Raw genomic sequence first — 19,208 nt, 5'->3', positions numbered from 1 at the left:
AAACTGACATAGTTTTTTTTGTAAGACATGAGTAAATAAGAGGTAGACCATATCTAGCTGTGGATAGTGACCACTATCCCTCTTGCGTCGGGAGATGCCAACTAGACTGCAAAGATAGCTTCTGAGGCTTGAGTTCTGACTTTTCTCTGAAATAGTCAAGGAATGAAATATCACAGCACTAGCCCCAGGTCAATTGTCAATGTCAGAAAGGCATCAATGATGCTTTCTTGTAGAGAATTGCTCCACTTTTCTATTCATCTGGAAAGTGAAAGATGTGGGAGCTGTGGCGGTCTGAAACTTAATTGCAGATCCAAGAATGCCTAACAGCCAATGATTGTCCTTGGAGCTCGATTAAATTCTGAAAAATTCAATTAATTTAATTTGCAGTGTAACACTTCTCAGGAATGGCACAACTGCTAGCCAATCTAATTAAATCATTCAAACTAATGAGAGCGTCATCTGATAACTGACTCCTGCATTGTGAAAGGAAGTCAGTGACATGCTGACAATGCAAACTCATCATTCAACCCATCTTCCATGCACAAGGTCCAAATACAAACAGTCTTTTCCTGAAACCCTTGTTTCTGCCTGACCTGATGAGTGTTTCCAGCATTCTTGATTGTTATTTCTGAATTCCAGTGTGTTTCTTTTTTTTCTTTTTCTTCAATCAATAAAGAGCAGTTAGGCTAAAATAATGAATAAAGATGAGATATGAAGATTGTATGTCATTGAGCTTTGTCTTCTGTGAGCTTATGGAACAGAAATATCAAACAGAATCCAGTCAACAGCAGATGTGCAATTACCATTGATGAGAACAGGAATAATTAGCGCATCACTGAAATGATTGGACAGCACGGTAGCAAAACAGCATAATGCCATTACAGCACCGGTGACCCCAGTACAATTCTCACTGCTGTCTCTAAGGAGTTTGTACGTTCTCCCAGTGACTGTATGGGTTTCCTTTGGGTGTTCCTGTTTCCTCCCATATTCCAAAGATGTATGGATTGCTAGGCTAATTGGTCACATGAATGTAATTGGGTGGTGCAGACCCATTGGACTGGAAGGGCCTGTTACCATGTTGTATCTCTCATTTAAAAAAAAGTAGATGTACCAATTCATCAGAAATAAATCACTGCAGTGAAATCAATATGCTGCAGATGTAATATTTTTGCAGCTGAGTGATACCAAAGCTAGAGTTTAAGGTATAATTAAAATTGATTACCCATGTAAAGTTTGAAGGACTATTTTAAAATAAAATGTGGGTGTTACATATATTAGTGTATTATATTGTAAGATAATGTGTAGCTTGTTATGATTGTCATAACCAGGCTGTTAGTGGAGATAATCTCCCACTACCTATTAAATGCTCCCAATGGTGTTTATCCCAAATAGCCTCTGACAACCATTTCCAGTTCTTGGTCTTCACACGTGGTTCAGCTACTAAACCCAGTGGAACAGTTTCTACTGATAGGAGAAGGGGCAAAGGCGGATTACTGGTGCCTTAAAACCGTCACTTTGGGCAGATGGGGCTCGCCAGCTATGGTTGGTAGCTCATCGAAAGGAAAAGAAAAGAGAAAGGAAACTCTGATCTCAAACCTCCACCCCCTTGCAGCTACACCCACTCATAGGGAAGGCTTCAGGGGTAAAGACAGAGGAAAAATCTGGAGCTGGAGTCCCTACAGTAGCCCTACATTGAGCTCGATGCTGACTGGCAACTCCTGCCACACTTGGTGCCAAACTATTGGTTTCTGCTGTTCCTTGGATTCATCAGCTGTGTGGAGAAGCAGCCTGCTGTATCGACAACAGCTTGCTCTCCCTATTACACTGCCCTGACTTGCATACTGGCTTGTATATCATGTAGACAGCTAGGATGTAATCCATGGTTGACCCTGGCCAATGGAGGTCCTCATAGATAACTGTAAAGCCTAAAGTTACAGGAAGTTTTAGGGGTGCATAAAACAGAACACAACCCAAGAATAGGATCTTTAACTCGTGATGTTGTACCAGACTAATAAACCATTGACTGGTGAGCAAGATGCCAATTTAAGTTAGCTCCTTCTAGCTGCACATAATTCCCATCCGTCCATTCCTTACATATTTATGTGTCTAGATGTCTCGAACAGCACTATTATACCTACCTCTGACACTGCATTCTAGACACCTACTGTATTCTTGTAAAAAAAAAAAGAAAGACCTTCCCCCCCCCCACCTCACCCCAAGTATATGCCTTTTTGTATTTTACATTTCTGCCCTTGGAATTATATTTCGAATGCCTCTTACAAACTTTGTCTGGTTTCCCCGGAGTCCCTGACATTGCTAGAGAAAGTAATCCCTTTGTCCAACCACTCCTTATATCTCGTACTTTAACCCATGCAGGAGAATCAGGTTTATTATCACTGGCATATATTGTGAATTTTTATTTTGTTTTGAGGCAACAGTACAGTGCAATACATAATAAAGAACTATAAATTACAATAAGAAATATATATTTAAAACTAAATTAAGTAAATATTGCAAAAAGAGAGCAAAAAGTTGTTTCATTTTGGTGAATCTCTTGTGCACCCTCTCCACAGCTTCCACATCATTCTGTAATGAGGCAATCAGAAATGCATGTGCACTAAGCAGAGGCTAACCTGTAATCTACAGAACTAGACAAAGACTTCAGTACTCTTGCAGTCAGCCCCCTGACAAATGAAGGCAAGCATGCTAAGGCTACCCTTGGCACCCTATCTACTTACTAGTTTAATTAACATGTGGGTGAAAGGGCCAGTTTCTGTGCTATATTGTTCTGTGTAACCAAGTGTGAATAGTAGAGGCTGAGGGTTTGAGAGAGAGGGCAATTATGGATGAGGAAGGAATGATGGAGGTAAGCAAAATTCTGAGCCACAGGTATGGTGGATAGCTGGGAACTTCTGTTACTTAAGTAATAGAGTGTCAGTGTGTGGTGAGCTTCTGTTCTCATTACTTTTCAGGGTTTGTGCATTTGTATCCAAGGTTCTGTTGCTGTTGGAATAGCACTGCACAGGATAGACCCTTTGGTCTCGGATGTTGTTCATCATTTTAGTAAAGTTAAAAACGTCAGAAGCTTAGAGGCTCCTTATTATTTTTAATGAATGTAACAGGTAGCACACATTTTTGTTGGAATTCACTTAGGAATGAATGAAAATGTATATTCACCTTGCAAGTTTAATTACTTGCAGTAGTCCTTATATGTTAACCCTTTCATTCCCAGGATTCCTGTTACCTGCACATGGTTCATATCTCTGCTCTATGTAAATTTGATGACACCACTGTTGGTAGCTTAATCAACAGTGGTGACAAATCAACACCTACAAGGGAGATTGAAAATCTGACTGAGTGGTGCCACAACAATAACCTCTCACTCAATGTTAGGAAGACCAAGGAGCTAATTATTGACTTCAGAAGGAGGGAATCAGAGGTCCGTGAGCTAGTTCTCATCAGGGGATCAGAAGTGGAGAGGATCAGCAACTTTAAGTTCCTCGGTGTTATCATTTCAGAGGATCTGTCATGGGTCTGGCATGTAACTGCCATTACGAAGAAAGCACAGCAGTGTCTCCACTTTCTTAAAAGTTTATGAAGATTCAGCATGTCATCTAAAACTTTGGCATACTTCTGTAGCTATGTGGTGGCAAGTACATTGACTGATTGCATCATGGCCTGATATGGAAACACCAGTGGCCTTTAATGGATATGGCTTAGTCCATCATGGGCAAAGTCCTCCCTACCACTGAGCTCAACTGCACAGAGCGCTCTCACAAGAAGGAGGCATCCATCCACATGGGGCTCCCCACCATCCAGGAATGCTCTCTTCTTGCTGCTGCCATCAGAAGGGAAGTTTAGGAACTTTGAACTGTTTCCACAACCTATGAACTCTCTTTCATGGACTCTTCATCTCATGTTCTTTATATTTATTTCTTATTTCTTCTTAAATTTTTTCTCTGCTCAAGCTATGTAGCCCTAATTGTTTAATGCTACTGTGTAGTAACTTTGGGATGATACCAGTTGTAGATATTACTATTGGGACAATGCATACCCTGTTTATGTTCCAAAGTCTTTCAATTTCTTCTTTTAATTCAGCATATATTTGGTGTTTTTCACTTGTTGATTTTTGTATGTCATGTGTGTTTGGAATGGCTATATCATTAAGAAAGTTGTTCCTGCTTATTTAACTTGTGATGTTATATCCGGACAGTTATTATGGACTGTCCTTCCTGTAATATTACTATATTTTTCTTTTTTGTATTTGCAGTTTGTTGTCTTTTGCAGGTTGATTGTTCGTCCATCCTGATGGGGACGGTCTCTCATTGATTCTATTGTTTTTCTTGTATTTACTGTGAATGCCAGCAAGAAAAAGAGTCTCAGGATTGTATATGGTGACATATGCGTGCAGTACTTCAAGAATAGATTTACATTGAATTATTTTTACTTTCATTTCCTGCCTAAGAGCCTCTTGAATGCCTCTTTTGTATTTGCCTTTGCCTGCACCACCACTTCCCAGGCACCCCCACATCTGTGTTTAAAAATAACTTGCTCTCATACCTACTTTAAACTTACCCCCCCCCCCCCAATTAATGTCCTCTGGTATTAGGCATTTCAATCCTGGGAAAAGATACCAAGCATTTCTACAGAAAATGCCTCACATAATTTTTATGGATTTGTCGGATCCCCCCTCAGCCTCTAGAGAAAACAACCCAACTTTGTCCAACCTCTCCTTATAGCCCATATCCTCTAATCCAGGTAGCATCATGGTGAATCTTTTCTGTACCCTTTCCAAAGCCTCCACATTCTTTTTATAATGGAGTGACCAGAACTGAATGCAGTACTCCAGATGTGGTCTAATACATTTCTGCGCATACTTGTGGTTATGATAAGATAGCAATGACATCAAGAATCTTTGATGGGTGAGTTTCTTCCACATTCCAAAGACATATATGTCAGTAGGTCACATGGTGTAACTGGGCAACATGTCCCTGTTGGGCTGGATGGGCCTGTTACTGAGCTGTATCTCAAAAGAAAAACAAATTCCTGTAGGTGGCTGTAAGGAGTTTGTACATTCTCCCATGACCGCCTTGCTTTCCTCTGGGTGCCCCGATTTCCTCTGATAGGTTGGGGTTAGTGAATTGTAGGTATACTATGTTGATGCTAGAGGTGTGGCAACACTTGCCGGCTGTCCCCAGCAAGCCTTCAGACTGTGTTGATCATTTACATAAACAACACATTTCACTGTTTTGATGTACACATGATAAATAAACTTGAATCCTCTCATAATCCTGTACCCTCTCTCACGTCACTGTCCCCTTGGCCTCCTCTGTAATAAGGAAGACAAACCCAGCCTAACCACTTCCCCTTCGTAACCAAAACACCTTCATCCCAGACAGTAGCCTGGGGATTCTGCTTTTCTGTGTGCTGGTGGACTGTGGTTTTATTAACAAAGATCAGGTTTGTTCTGTTTTAATTAAGGATGTGTTGGACCTTTATAATCCAATTCGGGATTAGATGTGTGACTTCCTACAGATCACGGAACTGTTTACCTTCTCCTTATCTTTCAGGTCTTTATCTGAACTTCGAGCATCTTCAGCTGCATCCCATACAGCCAAATTCAGTCCATGTGCCAAGAGGGTCTGCCATTACCCCATGGAAGAGGTTCCAGAATACACTGTGCCCCCATTTACAAGCAGGTACACCGGTGCATTGTAGAGACACAAGGGACTGCAGATTCTGCAATCTAGAGCAAATACATAATGTTGGAAGAACTCAAGGGGTCAAGATTAGGAGAATGGGCGAAGAAGTGGAAAATAGAACACAGTGTAGGGAAGTGTATTGTCATACACTTTGGCGGAAGGAATAAAGGAACAAAATCATGCAATTTGCACCTCTGGTTTCTGTACTCACTGCCCATTTTCTAAACGGGGAGCGAATCCATAAATCAGAGGTACAAAGGGACTTGGGAGTCCTCATGCAGGATTACCTAAAGGTTAACTTGCAGGCTGAGTTGGTGATAAGGAAGGCAAATCATCTTGAGGAGACTAGAATATAATACAAGGATATAATTCTAAGGCTTTAAAGGCATTGGTCAGACTGTATTTGGAGCATCGTGAACAGTTTTGGGCTCCTTATCTAAGAAAGGATGCACTGTTGTTGGAGAGAGTCCAGAGGAGGTTCACAAAAATTATCTTGGGATTGAAAGAGTTAATATATAAGGAACTTTTGGTGGTCCTGGGCTTGTATTCGCTGGACCTTAGAAAAATGAAGGGGATCTCATTGATACCTAGCGATTATTGCAAGGCCTGGATAGAGTGGACATAGATGTTTCCTATAGTGAGGGAATTTAGGACAAGAGGGCACAGCCAGAGAATATAAGGATGCCCCTTTAGAACAGAGATGAGAAGGAATTTCTTTTGGTAGAGGGTGGTGAATCTGCGGAATTCATTGCCACAGAGAGCTGTGGAAGCAAAGTCATTGGGTATATTTAAGGCAGGGATGGATAGGTTCCTGATTAGTAAGGGTGTTAAAGATTACGGGGGAAAGGCAGGAGAATGGGGTTTAGAAGGATAATAAATCCGCCATGGTTGAATGATGGAAAAGATTTGATGGGCTGAATGGCCTAATTCTGCTCCTATGTTTTAATGGGATCAGACATTTGGGTTAAGACCCTTCATCGGGACTGAACCCAGCTGGCTCTGATAGTGTGTTCTGTTTTGACAAGTTTGCTGTTGAAGACAACTCCACAATATCACATTGTGTCTAAGTTTGGTCTCAAAACTAGATCAATTCCTCATCTTCCATTCTTTGTACAATTTTAGAAATCTGTTTTAAGACAATGGTAGACTAATTTCTAACAAAAAGCATTTTTGGAGTGAACGTGGTTTTGTGAAGGAACTCATATTTGACAAATATTTGGAGGAATATGGATTATGTTCAGGCAGAGGGAGTTACTTTATACTGTGTCCAGCAAAGCCTCTTCCTGTGCTGTTCTATGTTGTAACTGTGTTATACTCTTGGGATTTCATTTACTGACCTGCTGAGTTCCTCCAGTATTTTGTTTTATAGTGCATTACATTAACACCCTGTGGAGATAACACACAGAACTTCCTACAATATTATTAAATGACTTAAAATGCATCCCATTCCTCACCCTGCCATGTTAGTAGACTGGTGCTCTGTTCTCCTGCACAGCCTCTTAACACATGCAAGGAAGCTCAATGACCTGCAGAGGTTGCACGAGTGCCAAGAAGTTTTCTCGGCAGCATCCTCCGCTAGGATCAACTGGGTGAAATGTTCCGGACTCATAGTGGGTCAGTGGCAGGTGGACTCCCTGCCGGAGGAAATGAGAGCTTTCGTGTAGAGCACCAGACGTCTTCTCTATCTGGGAGTCTACCTGAGTCCTTCTGGGGAGACCTGGCTGGCGAACTGGCAGGATCTGGAGACAAAAGTCATGGCCCAGCTGGGGCACTGGTCAGGCCTTCTCAGGGTGCTTTCCTATCGAGGCAGAGTGGTTGGTCATAAACCAGCTGGTGGCCTCCATGTTGTGGTACTGGATGGTCACCTTGGCCCCTCCTGCCCCTTTTGTTGCGAGAATGCAGAGGAAGTTAGTGGACGACTTCTGGGGCAATAGGAAACACTGGGTCTCCACAGTGGTCGAGTCTCCCAGTGGGAGAGGACGGACAGTCGCTGGTGTGTGTACGTACGCGACTGGCAGCTCTCTGCCTCAGGACCCTGCAGAGATTCCTGTACGCCGAGCACCCTCCCAGGTGGCACATGTTGGCGACGTTCTTCCTCTGGAGGGGCTGCTGTCTTCACGAAGATGTGCGGCTACCACCAGCAGGCGTCAGCCATGCTGCTTTGCGGAGCCTGTCCGGCTTCTCTCAGGACCTATTGAGAGTCTGGAACATGGTTGCCTCAGGCCAGGTATCCCCTCCTCTGGCAGAGGGCGGAGTCCTAGCCAGCCCTTGCCCTACCTCAACGGATGTGCGGACCAGCTCAGGCTGAGCTGCTTGTCGGGCCCAGGCCCCGCAACCTTATTCGAGAGCCAAGTCCACATAACTTGAGCCGTCTCTCCTCGACACCTACATCCCATTCAGGGATGCAAGTAGGAGGTATTTGTATGGGCTGCTGCTCCACACCCTCCACTTCCTTGCCCTTGTCCACCGTCCTGACACGCCATGGCTGTCAGTCTTTCCACCCTGGAGGTGAGGCGTGTCCCCACTGGAAGTCCCTTTATGAGGGGGTTCTTCCCATACACCTGGGGGATTTCGGCTGGAGGGTGCTGCATAGAGCGGTGCCCTGCAATAAGTTCTTTAATTTGTACATGGATCTCCCACCCACCTGTCATTTCTGCGGGCTGGAGGAGACTGTGTCCCACATGTACCTGGACTGTGCAAGGCTGCAGCCCCTTTTTGCGTATTTACGTGGGCTGCTTCTCGCCTTTTGGTTGCACTTTAGCCCACCCTATTTATATATGGTCATCCAGTAAGGAGGGGGGCATGGAGGGATGAGGATGTTAACTTGCTCCTGGGGCTGGCAAAAACAGCCATCTGTGGGTCTTGGAAATGGGTGGAGGGAGGATCTGCCCGGACAGACTGCCTGGCAATGTTTAGAGGGTATGTTCATGCTCGGGTAAATATTGAAAAGGAACACGTGCAGTCCACGGCGACCTTAGAGGCATTCCGGGACCGTTGGACTCCGCGGGGTGTAAATGCCATCATTGATAGAGATGGGAACATTTTGGTTTAATGTGTATTGTCTAGATGTAGTGAAGTCATTGTGTTAGTCACTGTCTTGTATATATTGTATAGCACCGATATTTGTAATAAATGAATTTTGTAAAAAAAAATAAGAACTTCTTTGAACCAGGACTGCAGTCAGGCACATTCCAAGCTTTGCTCACCAGTCCCCTATGGTCAGTGGGTAGTGCTCCCATGACCACATCGCCATGCTCCCATTGGGAAGAAGCACTGTGTTGTTCTGGTCACCTATCTACACAACACATATCAATAAGCTTGAAAGAGTACAGAGAAAATTTAAAGGATGTCACCAAGACTTGAGGACCTGGGTTATAGGGAAAGGTTAAATAGGTTAAGATTTTATTCCTTGGAGCGTAGGAGAATGAGGGGAGATCTTACAGAGGTATACAAAATTATGAGTGGTATAGATAGGATAAACGTAAGAAGGCTTTTTCTCATCAGGCTGGATGAGTCTTGAAGTAGGTTAAGGGTGAAATATGAAATGTTTAAGGGGAACATCTTCACTCAGAGGCTGGTGAGAGGGTGGAATGAACTGCCAGTGGAAGTGGTGGATGTGAGTTCATTTGAGAAGTTTGCGTAGGTACAGTATATGAATGGGAGAGGTATGGAGGGCTGTTATCAGGTGGTGGTGAAGTGGCAGCGTCATTGGACTTCAAGCCGTGTGGTCCCAGGTTCAAATCACTTTCCATCCATGCTGGTTGTATGTCAAACTAGCAACTTGGCCTTGTAGAACAAAACAGACAAAATGCTCAAGAAATGGCAGGGTTGCCGACCGATTGCCTCACAAGAAATGGAGAGGAATAACAAATAGAAAGCTATGTTCCAATGGGACAGTTTGATCAGCATGGGCCTAGGTGCTGTAGTGCTCCAAGACTCAATGACTCAGAAAAATAATTCTCTTTATTGTACTAGAAAGTTACTCTGCAGCAACTGCAATATTATTTCATAATTATTAAGTTCTTGCTTGAGAGTAAAAATTTCAGTTGTGTTTCTATGTTCAGTTATTTCATTAAGATCTCTGTCACTTAAGAAACTCTGTTAGGTCCACTAATCCACAGACACTGATGTGGGTCATGTTTATTTGGTTTGTATGCGACCAGTATATTTTTCTCATGTGTCAGAGAGTTCCTCTGACAAGATCCTTACATTGGCATGGCTTTGTTTTGGGCACATTACAGTTTAATCAGCTCAAAGAGATTAAGTCCTCAAGTGGCCACCTTGAGTTTGTTAGCAGAATAGAGTGACGGGTTGGTAGTGTGCCAGTTGTAAAATTAACCATAACTCACGCAGACAATACCAGACAATGGCAGTCGCAGCTTGTCAACAGCTTCAGGCTGGCTATCAGTAAAACAACAGATGAATGTTAATGGGAAAGTGTCAGGGTGATGCTCTGCTTAGGAAGCGATGCAGCTCTCGACCATTTCTGTTGAAACTGAACTTCACAAGGATTGACAAAAAGGTTCAGGAAAGTCTTGTTTGTTTTGTGATCGACAGAGAAGGTGAAGAGGAATCACCGAGGGTTAAAGCGAGATCCTTTCCATATGGCACCAAGCTCAGGGCCATGGAGGATGAGATTGCCAGGCTGAGCAGATCTGCTCATGAAAAAGTGGACATGATGGCTCTTAAAAGAATGGTGAGTCTTCCGAATGACCAGTCATTTGCAGCCTCATTTTCTGCATTGTAGTGTCGGGACAGAGATAATCCAGTTCAATATTTGGTGCCACAGTAGCATAGCAGTAAACGGGCTACTGTTACAGGTTGGGGTGTTGGAGTTAGGAGTTCATTTCCACCATCCTCTGTAAAACATTTGTATGTTCTTACCATGAGTGTATAAATTTCCTCCAGGTACTTTGGTTTCCTCCCACATTTCAAAGATTGATTAGTAGATGAATTGGTCATTGTAAATTGTCCTGTGATTACACTAGGGTTAAATCAATGGGATGCTGGACTGAGGGGCTTGTTGGGGTGGGAGGATCTGTTCTGTGTATCTCTAAAATAAAATAAAAATAACCATTACAGACATTTTAAAATATAAAATACTTCTCTTGGAATTTCTACCACAGGAAGAGGAGAGGACAGCGCTGCAGAGACACATCCGTGAGGACGTGGTATGCCGTGCTCCTGAATTCCTGGTCCGTTTACGGTCCCACACAGTCTGGGAGAACTCCTTTGTGAAATTGTTTTGTACTGTCCAAGGATTTCCGACGCCCCTGGTCAGATGGTAAGTGGTGGTGATCTTGAGTGTGGGACAAACAGATAGATGTGTCCTAACACCAGCACTGCTCTGTTCAATGCTGTAGGTGCTGGGCTGTGTGGTAGAGTGCTACACTCTCTCAGCAGATGCACCTGTACCTAAAGTGTTGTCAGCTGTAGTAAAATCAAAAGAGCAGGGAATTTCCAGAAGACAAGATTTTACAATCTGTATCCTTAAAGACATAGCTTCAAAAATATTTGGATGGAAAGTTTTTTGAGGGATATGGGGTGAATGCAGGCATGAGGGACTAGGTTAGATGGGCATCTTGGTCAGCATGGAACAGTTGGGCTGATGGGCCTGTTTCCATATTGTACAACTCTATGACTATAAAATGTCCACATTCCCTGCTGATACGTTGGCACAATAGTACAGCAGTTAGCATAACAATTTACAGCAGCAGGAATCTGGGTTTTATTCCCACTGCCATCTGGAAGGAGCTTGTTACATTCTTCCTGTGATTGCATGGGATTCCTCCAGGTGACCTGGTTTCTTCCCACATTCCAAAGACATGGGCTAGTGCTAATAAATAATAATAAGCATGCTATGTTGGAGCTGGAAGCATAGTGACACTTGCAGACTGCCTCCAACATATCCTCACACTCTGTTGCTCATTGATGCAAAAACAACACATTTCACTGTATATTTCGACATACATGTGTCAAATAAAACACCTGATCTGATCCATCTCTTTGACCATAACTCTTTTAGCCACAGTTCCCAGAACTTTCTCAGAAGGCTAAGCACACTTGCTATGTCCCCATTGACCCTAACCAGTTTTTACTCAATGCACCATCCTATCCAGATACCTCATGGTTTGGAATGACATTTGCTCTGTCCAAATTTGCAAGAAATTGCTGAGGATTATGGACACAGCTCAGTCTCTCTGCATGGGTTCCATCTACACTTCCCATTGCCTCAGGAAGGCAGCCAACATATTCCAGGACCCCTCATCTCTATCATTTCCTCCTCAACCACCCCTTCCCCATCTGGCAGAAGATAAAAAGCTTGAAAACATGTACCATCAAGGACAGCTTCTGTCCCACTGTAATCAGACTCTTGAATGGACCTCTTATATGATAAGAATGAACTCTTGACCTCACAATTTACCTCGCAGTGGCCCTTGCAACTTATTATCTGCCTGCACTGTACTTCTTCTATAACTGTAACACTTTACTCTGCATTCTGTTATTGCCTTTCCCCTTGTCTAGCGCGATATATAGTGATGTTTGGAATGACCTGTATCGATGGTATACAAAGCAAAGTTTTTCACTGTATCCCAATACCAGTTACCAGAGGAAATAATCCTGAAGGGCCTTAAATGACTGCTGGAGATAATTGTCTCAGGGTGAGAATCTCCAAAGCAATCCAGGAACAGAAATGTCAACAAAGAATGATGGATACAGTCCAGTCCATGACGGTCAAAGCACTACCTATCATTTACATGCAGTAAATCTGTATCCATCATTAAGGACCTCCACCATCAAGGCCACGCTCTCTTCTCGCTACTGCAATCAGGAAAGAGGTACAGGAGCTTTAGGTCCCATGCCACCAGGTTCAAGAACAGTTATTACCCTACAACTATCAGGCTCTGGAACCAGCATGGATAACTTCACTCACCTGATTTTGAACTGATTCTATAACCTACATGTTCACTTTCAAGGACACTACAATTCAGGTTCTGAGTATTATCTTTTTATTGGCAGCTTGTCTTCTTTGGTTGTTTGTCAGTCTTTAAGTGTAGTTCTTCACAAGTTCTGTTGTGTTTCTTTAGTTTCCTGATTGTGATAATGAAGCTGTTAAAATACTTAATGGTTCGGAATATTTATATATTTTCCAAATTGTTTTGGGTATAATGGATAAATGATTGGAAAACAAAAGGGTCTAATTTTGGGATTTTCATGTATCATGTATAGTATGTTAACTATTACAAAGACAGAAACTCTTAAAATTATCCTTAGGACAATGAATATTTTAAAGTTAATTTGAGAGTTGATTGGTGTTTTGCACAAAAAGCATTAATGGAATTAATTGCTTTTATTAATTGGCTTCCAGTGTCTATAGTACCCGGAGTTCTAAATTAATTTGTATCATGCTCTTAACCACATAATGGAAGTGTATCCCACAGAAATCTAGCTTTGTCTTTATAAACCTTCCTCAGTAGTTCAAAATGTAATGATTTTAACACCAATATTTAGTATCTGAACTCAAATAGTAAATACAAAATATTCTGTAGGTTTCTTAGAGTGTTTGGTGACTTGCCAACCCCCCTAGGAAATTAAAGACACTGGCACACCTTGGCATTCTATCCATGTATGGGGTCTTGGACAGATAATCTGAAATGTTAGCATCTAGGGAATTCAGAGCTGCTGACTCTGTCTACCCCCAATCTCTCAATGCAGACTGGTGCATGTTTCCCTTTCTGAAGAAAGCAATGTAGCTCATGTATGAATACTTAATATGTTCAGCCTGCGTTCCCACCCATGCTATTTATATGCATCAACTAAGATAATGAGGTTAACAACTACCCAAATATAACATCAACAGGCATGGCGTGTGACAGCTATCACTATTGATAAGTGATCTTTACCAATCAGAGTTTTGCCTGTGCTTTCTAATTATACAAAATAGAATTCCAAAGAGAAAAGATCAAATGCTGAGATGGATTTGTGTCACCAACAGCTCAATTCCCACGACAACTGGTGGGAGGAATTTAGACTAACTGCACACTGTCTGTTTGTCATCATGTTTGGTACAATTTAAGATTGCATTAAGGATTATAGCAGTTCGCATGGGTCCCTGAGGGAATATGTGGCTTGAGTCTCCTTATAGAACTATCCACTTCCATGGGCATGCAGGGGCATGAAAATTAATTTTCTTGCAGCAACAATAGTTATGCCATTTCAAGTTCAAGTTTATAGTAGTTTAACTGTGTACGTGTACACCTCCAAATGAAACAACATGCCACTGGACCAAGATGCACAACACAATACATATAACTCACACACAACATATAAAGTGATATTACGACAAATCAATTAACAAATAATAAATATATTCCAGAAGATTGACATTTTTGCATAAGGTTAAAAAGTAAACAGTATAACACTACTTTTACTGGGGGCTCAGCCTTGGGATCACTACCATGTGGGCCATGCCATCTTCTCACTGCTGATGGAGTGCAGGAGGTACAGAAGCCTGAAGTCCCAAGGTACCAGGTTCAGGATCCACGACATTTCAACAACCATCAAGATCTTGAACAGACCTACACTATGGTAACTATTTCAGCAAGGGAACTCTACAGACCCAGATGATAGATGCTGCCTCTTGAGACAGCACCTCACAGTAGATTCTGTCAATGCCTGTGATGGACTGGGCTGTGTCCATTCATATCCTGTGCTCTGAAATTGCCATACCAGACCATGTAGCAACAAGTCAGGGTATTTTCAACAGTGCATCTAAGATCTGCTCAGAATCAGGATCAGGTTTATTATCAGAGACATTATGTTGTGAAGTTTGTTGTTTTGCGGCAGCATTGCACTGCAATACAGTACATTAAATATGAAATATTTTTTAAAAAGTAGTGCAGAAAGAGAGCAAGCTGGTGAGATAGTGCTCATGGATTCATTATCTGTTCAGAAATCTATGGAAGAAAGCAAGAGGCTGTTTCTAAAACTTTGTTTCCCATCCATTGAACTTTGCTCACAGATCTCCCACCTCCACCCAAAACATCTGGTGTTTGGCCCACACTGATGGACTTCTCCCCACTGAAACCCCAAACCCAGCCAAGTCCCATGTAGCATACTTTCCACTATGGAACTTGACATTCCCCTCCCTGTGATGCCCAGCATGGAGAACAGTCATCAAACACACCCAGCATCTGCTTCATATCTTGTGTCCGACATCATGTCATCAGTGCTTGTGTCAGTGTGAAGTATGAGGTATTTTAATCACTATGCATTTGGGGAATATAATGAAAGCACAAAACTTAATCTAAGTGCTCCTTTGGGGATCTCCAGAAGTTGAGATCTGAACTTTGGGAGGATTGTAGCTTGAACACTGGCAGTTAAAATTAGCCGCACTCATTTTAAGAGTGTCATTGATATGAACAAGTGTTTTCTCTCACGAGACCAAATTTTCTAAAGATGAGAGGTCGTATTGCCAATAACACTTTGTAAACTGGGAGTCTGACACTGTCTGTGGTATGTCAGAGTGGAGCCGAATTGTAGACTTTACTCTGATCTCAAGCCTTGCAACATAAACCTTGTTACTGATGTGATTTACTTCGACTTCCAATTTAGAATTGGAATTAGGTTTAATATCACTAGAATATGTTGTGAAATTTGTTGTTTTGTGTCAGCAGTATATTGCAATAGAAACATAGAAAACCTACAGCACAATACAGACCCTGCAGCCCACAAAGCTGTGCCAAACGTGTCCTTACCTTAGAAATTACCTAGGGGTACCTGTAGCCCTCTATTTTTCTGAGCTCCATGTACCTGTCCAGTAGTCTCTTAAAAGACTCTCAGTGTAAAAAAACTTACCCCTGACATCTCCTCTGTACCTACTTCCAAGCACCTTAAAACTGTGTCCTCTCGTGCTAGCCATTTCAGGCCTGGGGAAAAGCCTCTGACTATCCACACAATCAATGCCTCTCATCATCTTATACAACTCTGTCAGGTCACCTCTCATCCTCCGTCGCCCCTGGGGAGAAAAGGCCGAGTTCACTCAACCTATGCTCCCTAATCCAGGCAACATCCTTGTAATTCTCTACACCCTTTCTACGGTTTCTACATTCTTCCTGTAGTGAGGTGACCAGAACTGAGCACAGTGCAAAAACAGGCATTAAAAGAAAATAATATTGATGTAGTGATCACGGGGTCATTGTACATTCAGAAATCTGATGGCCGAGGGGAATAAGTTGTTCCTAAAGTTCTTGTCTTCAGGCTCCTCTACCTCCTCGAAGATAGCAATGAGAAGTGGGCATGTCCTGGGTGATGGGAGTCCTTAATGATGGAAGTTCAAGTTCAATTTTTTTGTCATTCATCTATACACATGTATACAGCTAAATGAAACACTGTTCCTCTGGGACCATGGTGCAAAGCACAGTACATACAGTGATGCTAGAAAATTTGTAAGCCATGTAGAATTTTCTCTATTTCTACATAAATATGACCTAATATGTGATCAAATCTTCACCGATCCTAAAACTCGATGAAGAGAGCACAATTAAATAAATAAAACAAAAAATTATACTTGTTTATTTATTTAGAAAAATGATCCAATACAAATCCATAAAACCGTAAGATATAGTAGCAGAAGCAGACCTTTCCGCCCATCGAGTCTGCTCCGCTATTCAATCATGGGCTGACCCAATTCTTCCAGTCATCCCTACTCCCCTGCTTTCACCCCATACCCTTTGATGCCCTGGCTAAACAAGAACCTATCTATCTCTGCCTTAAATACACCCAATGACTTGGCCTCCACAGCCGTTCATGGCAACAAATTCCACAGATTTACCACACTCAAACTAAAGTAATCTCTCTGCACCTCTGTTCAGGCCTTTTAACATTTGGCATGTTTCTATGAGATCGCCCCTTATTCCCCTGAACTCCAGGGAATACAGCCCAAGAGCTGCCAGACATTCCTCATACAGTATCCTTTCACTCCTGGAAACATTTGCGTGAATCTTCTGTGAACCCTCTCCAATATCAGTATATTCTTTCTAAAATAAGGAGCTCAAAACTGCACACAATACTCCAAGTGTGAACTCATGTGTGCCTTATTGAGCCTCAACATCACATCCCTGCTCTTATATTCTATACCTGTAGAAATGAATACCCTTAACATTAAGGGTATCTTGCACAAGGACTCCCAAGTCCCTTTGAATCTCTGCATTTTGAATTCTCTCCCCATCTAACTAATAGACTGCCCGTTTATTTCTTCCACTAAAGTGTCTGACCATACTCTTTCAAACATTGTATTTCATTTACCATTTCTTTGCTCATTCCCCTAAACTATCTAAGTCTCTCTGCAGGTTCTCTGTTTCCTCAACATTACCCACTTCTCCACCTATCTTTGTATCATCGGCAAATTTAGCCACAAATTCATTAATCCCATAGTCCAAATCATTGACATACATCGTAAAAAGCAGCAGTCCCAACACCGACCCCTGTGGAACTCCACTGGTAACCGACAGCCAGCCAGAATGAGATCTCTTGATTCCCACTCTGTTTTCTGCTGATCAACCAATGCTCCACCCATGCTAGTGACTCCCCTGTAATTCCATGGGTTCTTATCTTGCTAAGCAGCCTCATGTGCGGCACTTTGTCAAAGGCCTTCGGAAAGTCCAAATACGCCACATCTACTACATTTCCTTTGTCTATCCTGCTTGTAATTTCCTCAAAAGATTGTAGTAGATGAGTCAGGCAGGATTTTCCTTTCAGGAAACAAAGCTGACTTTGGTCCATTTTGTCATGTACCTCCAGGTATTCAGTAATCTCATCTCTAACAATAGGTTCCAACAACTTCCCAGCCACTGATGTCAGGCTAACAGGTCTGTAGTTTCCTTTCTGCTGCCTCCCACCCTTCTTAAATAGTGGAGTAACATTTGCAATTTTCTAGTCATCCTGTACAATGCCAGAATCTATCGATTCTTGAAAGATCATTATTAATGCCTCCCCAGTAGCTACTTCCTTCAGAACCTGAGGGTGCATTCCATCAGGTCCAGGGGATTTATCCACCCTCAGACCATTAAGCTTCCTGAGCACCTTCTCAGTTGTAATTTTCACTGCACATACTTAACTTCCCTGCCACTCTTGAATGTCCAGTATACTGCAGATGTCCTCCACTGTGAAGACTGATGCAAAATACGCATTCAATTCCTCTACCATCTCTGTGTTTCTCATTACAATATCTTCAGCATCATTTTCTATTGGTCCTATATCTACCCTCAACCTTTATGTACTTAAAAATGCTTTTAGTATCTTCTTTGATATGAGTCTCCAGCTTCCTTTCATAATTCAGCTTCTCCTTCCTAATGATCTTCTTAATTTCCTTCTGCAAATTTTTAAAAGCTTCCCAATCGTCCATCATCCCATTAACTTTGGCTTCCTTGTATGCCCTCTCTTTTGCTCTTACTTTGGCTCTGACTTCACTTGTCAGCCACGGTAGTGTCCTTCTTCCATTTGATAATTTCTTCTTATTTGGAATATATCTGTCTTGCACTTCACACATTTTTCGCAGAAGCTCCAGCTATTTCTGCTCTACTGTTCTTCCTGCTAGTGTCTCTTTCCAGTCAACTTGGGCCAATTCCCCTCTCATGCCATTTTAATTTCCTTTATTCTACTGTAATGCTGACACATTATAATTGTTTCTTCTTCTCAAATTTCAAAGTGAACTCAATCATATTGTGATCACTGTTCCCTAAGGGTTCCTTAACCTTAAGCTCTTCTATCACCTCTGAATCATTGCACAACACCCAATCCAGCACAGCCATTCTCCCAGTGGGCTCAACTACAAGCTGTTCTAAAAAGCCATCCCTTAGACATTCTACAAATTCTCTCTCTTGAGGTCTAAATTGCACAACACCCAATCCAGCACAGCCATTCCCCCAGTGGGCTCAACTACAAGCTGTTCTAAAAAGCCATCCCTTAGACATTCTACAAATTCTCTCTCTTGAGGTCTAAATTGCACAACACCCAATCCAGCACAGCCATTCCCCCAGTGGGCTCAACTACAAGCTGTTCTAAAAAGCCATCCCTTAGACATTCTACAAATTCTCTCTCTTGAGGTCTAGTACTGACCTGGTTTTCCCAATCCACTTTCATGTTAAAATTCTCAACAATTATCCTAACATTGCCCTTCTGACACACCTTTTCTGTCTCCTGTTGTAATTTGTAATTCACATCCCAGTTTCTGTTTGGAGGCCTGTATACAACTGCCATTATGGTCCTTTTACCCTTGCCATTTCTTAACTCAACCTGGAGAGACTCTACACCTTCCGATCCTATGTCATCTCTTTCTAATTATCTAATATTATTTCTTATGCACAGGGCCACACCACCCTTTTTAGCCTACTAACTTATCTTTCCAATACACCATATCCTTGGACATCCAACTTCCAATGGCAGCCTCCCTTTAGCTAAGTTTCAGAGATGGCCACAACATCATACTTGCCAATCTGTTGGTGA

At 42.2% G+C, this 19,208-nt stretch overlaps 1 protein-coding gene across 1 annotated transcript in view; it reads left to right on the top strand.

The window, feature by feature from the left end:
* Positions 1–19,208, top strand: part of LOC140733438 (myomesin-2-like) — a 130,625-nt gene that overhangs the window by 28,460 nt on the left and 82,957 nt on the right. The window contains exons 3-5 of the mRNA XM_073056764.1: positions 5,571–5,699; positions 10,260–10,398; positions 10,829–10,986. Coding sequence (XP_072912865.1) covers positions 5,571–5,699; positions 10,260–10,398; positions 10,829–10,986 — 426 coding nt within the window. The remainder of the gene's footprint in view (positions 1–5,570; positions 5,700–10,259; positions 10,399–10,828; positions 10,987–19,208) is intronic.

Source organism: Hemitrygon akajei, chromosome 9 (assembly GCF_048418815.1).
Source record: "Hemitrygon akajei chromosome 9, sHemAka1.3, whole genome shotgun sequence".
NCBI classification, from domain to species: domain Eukaryota; kingdom Metazoa; phylum Chordata; class Chondrichthyes; order Myliobatiformes; family Dasyatidae; genus Hemitrygon; species Hemitrygon akajei.
This window is presented reverse-complemented; position numbering and strand designations above follow the sequence as displayed.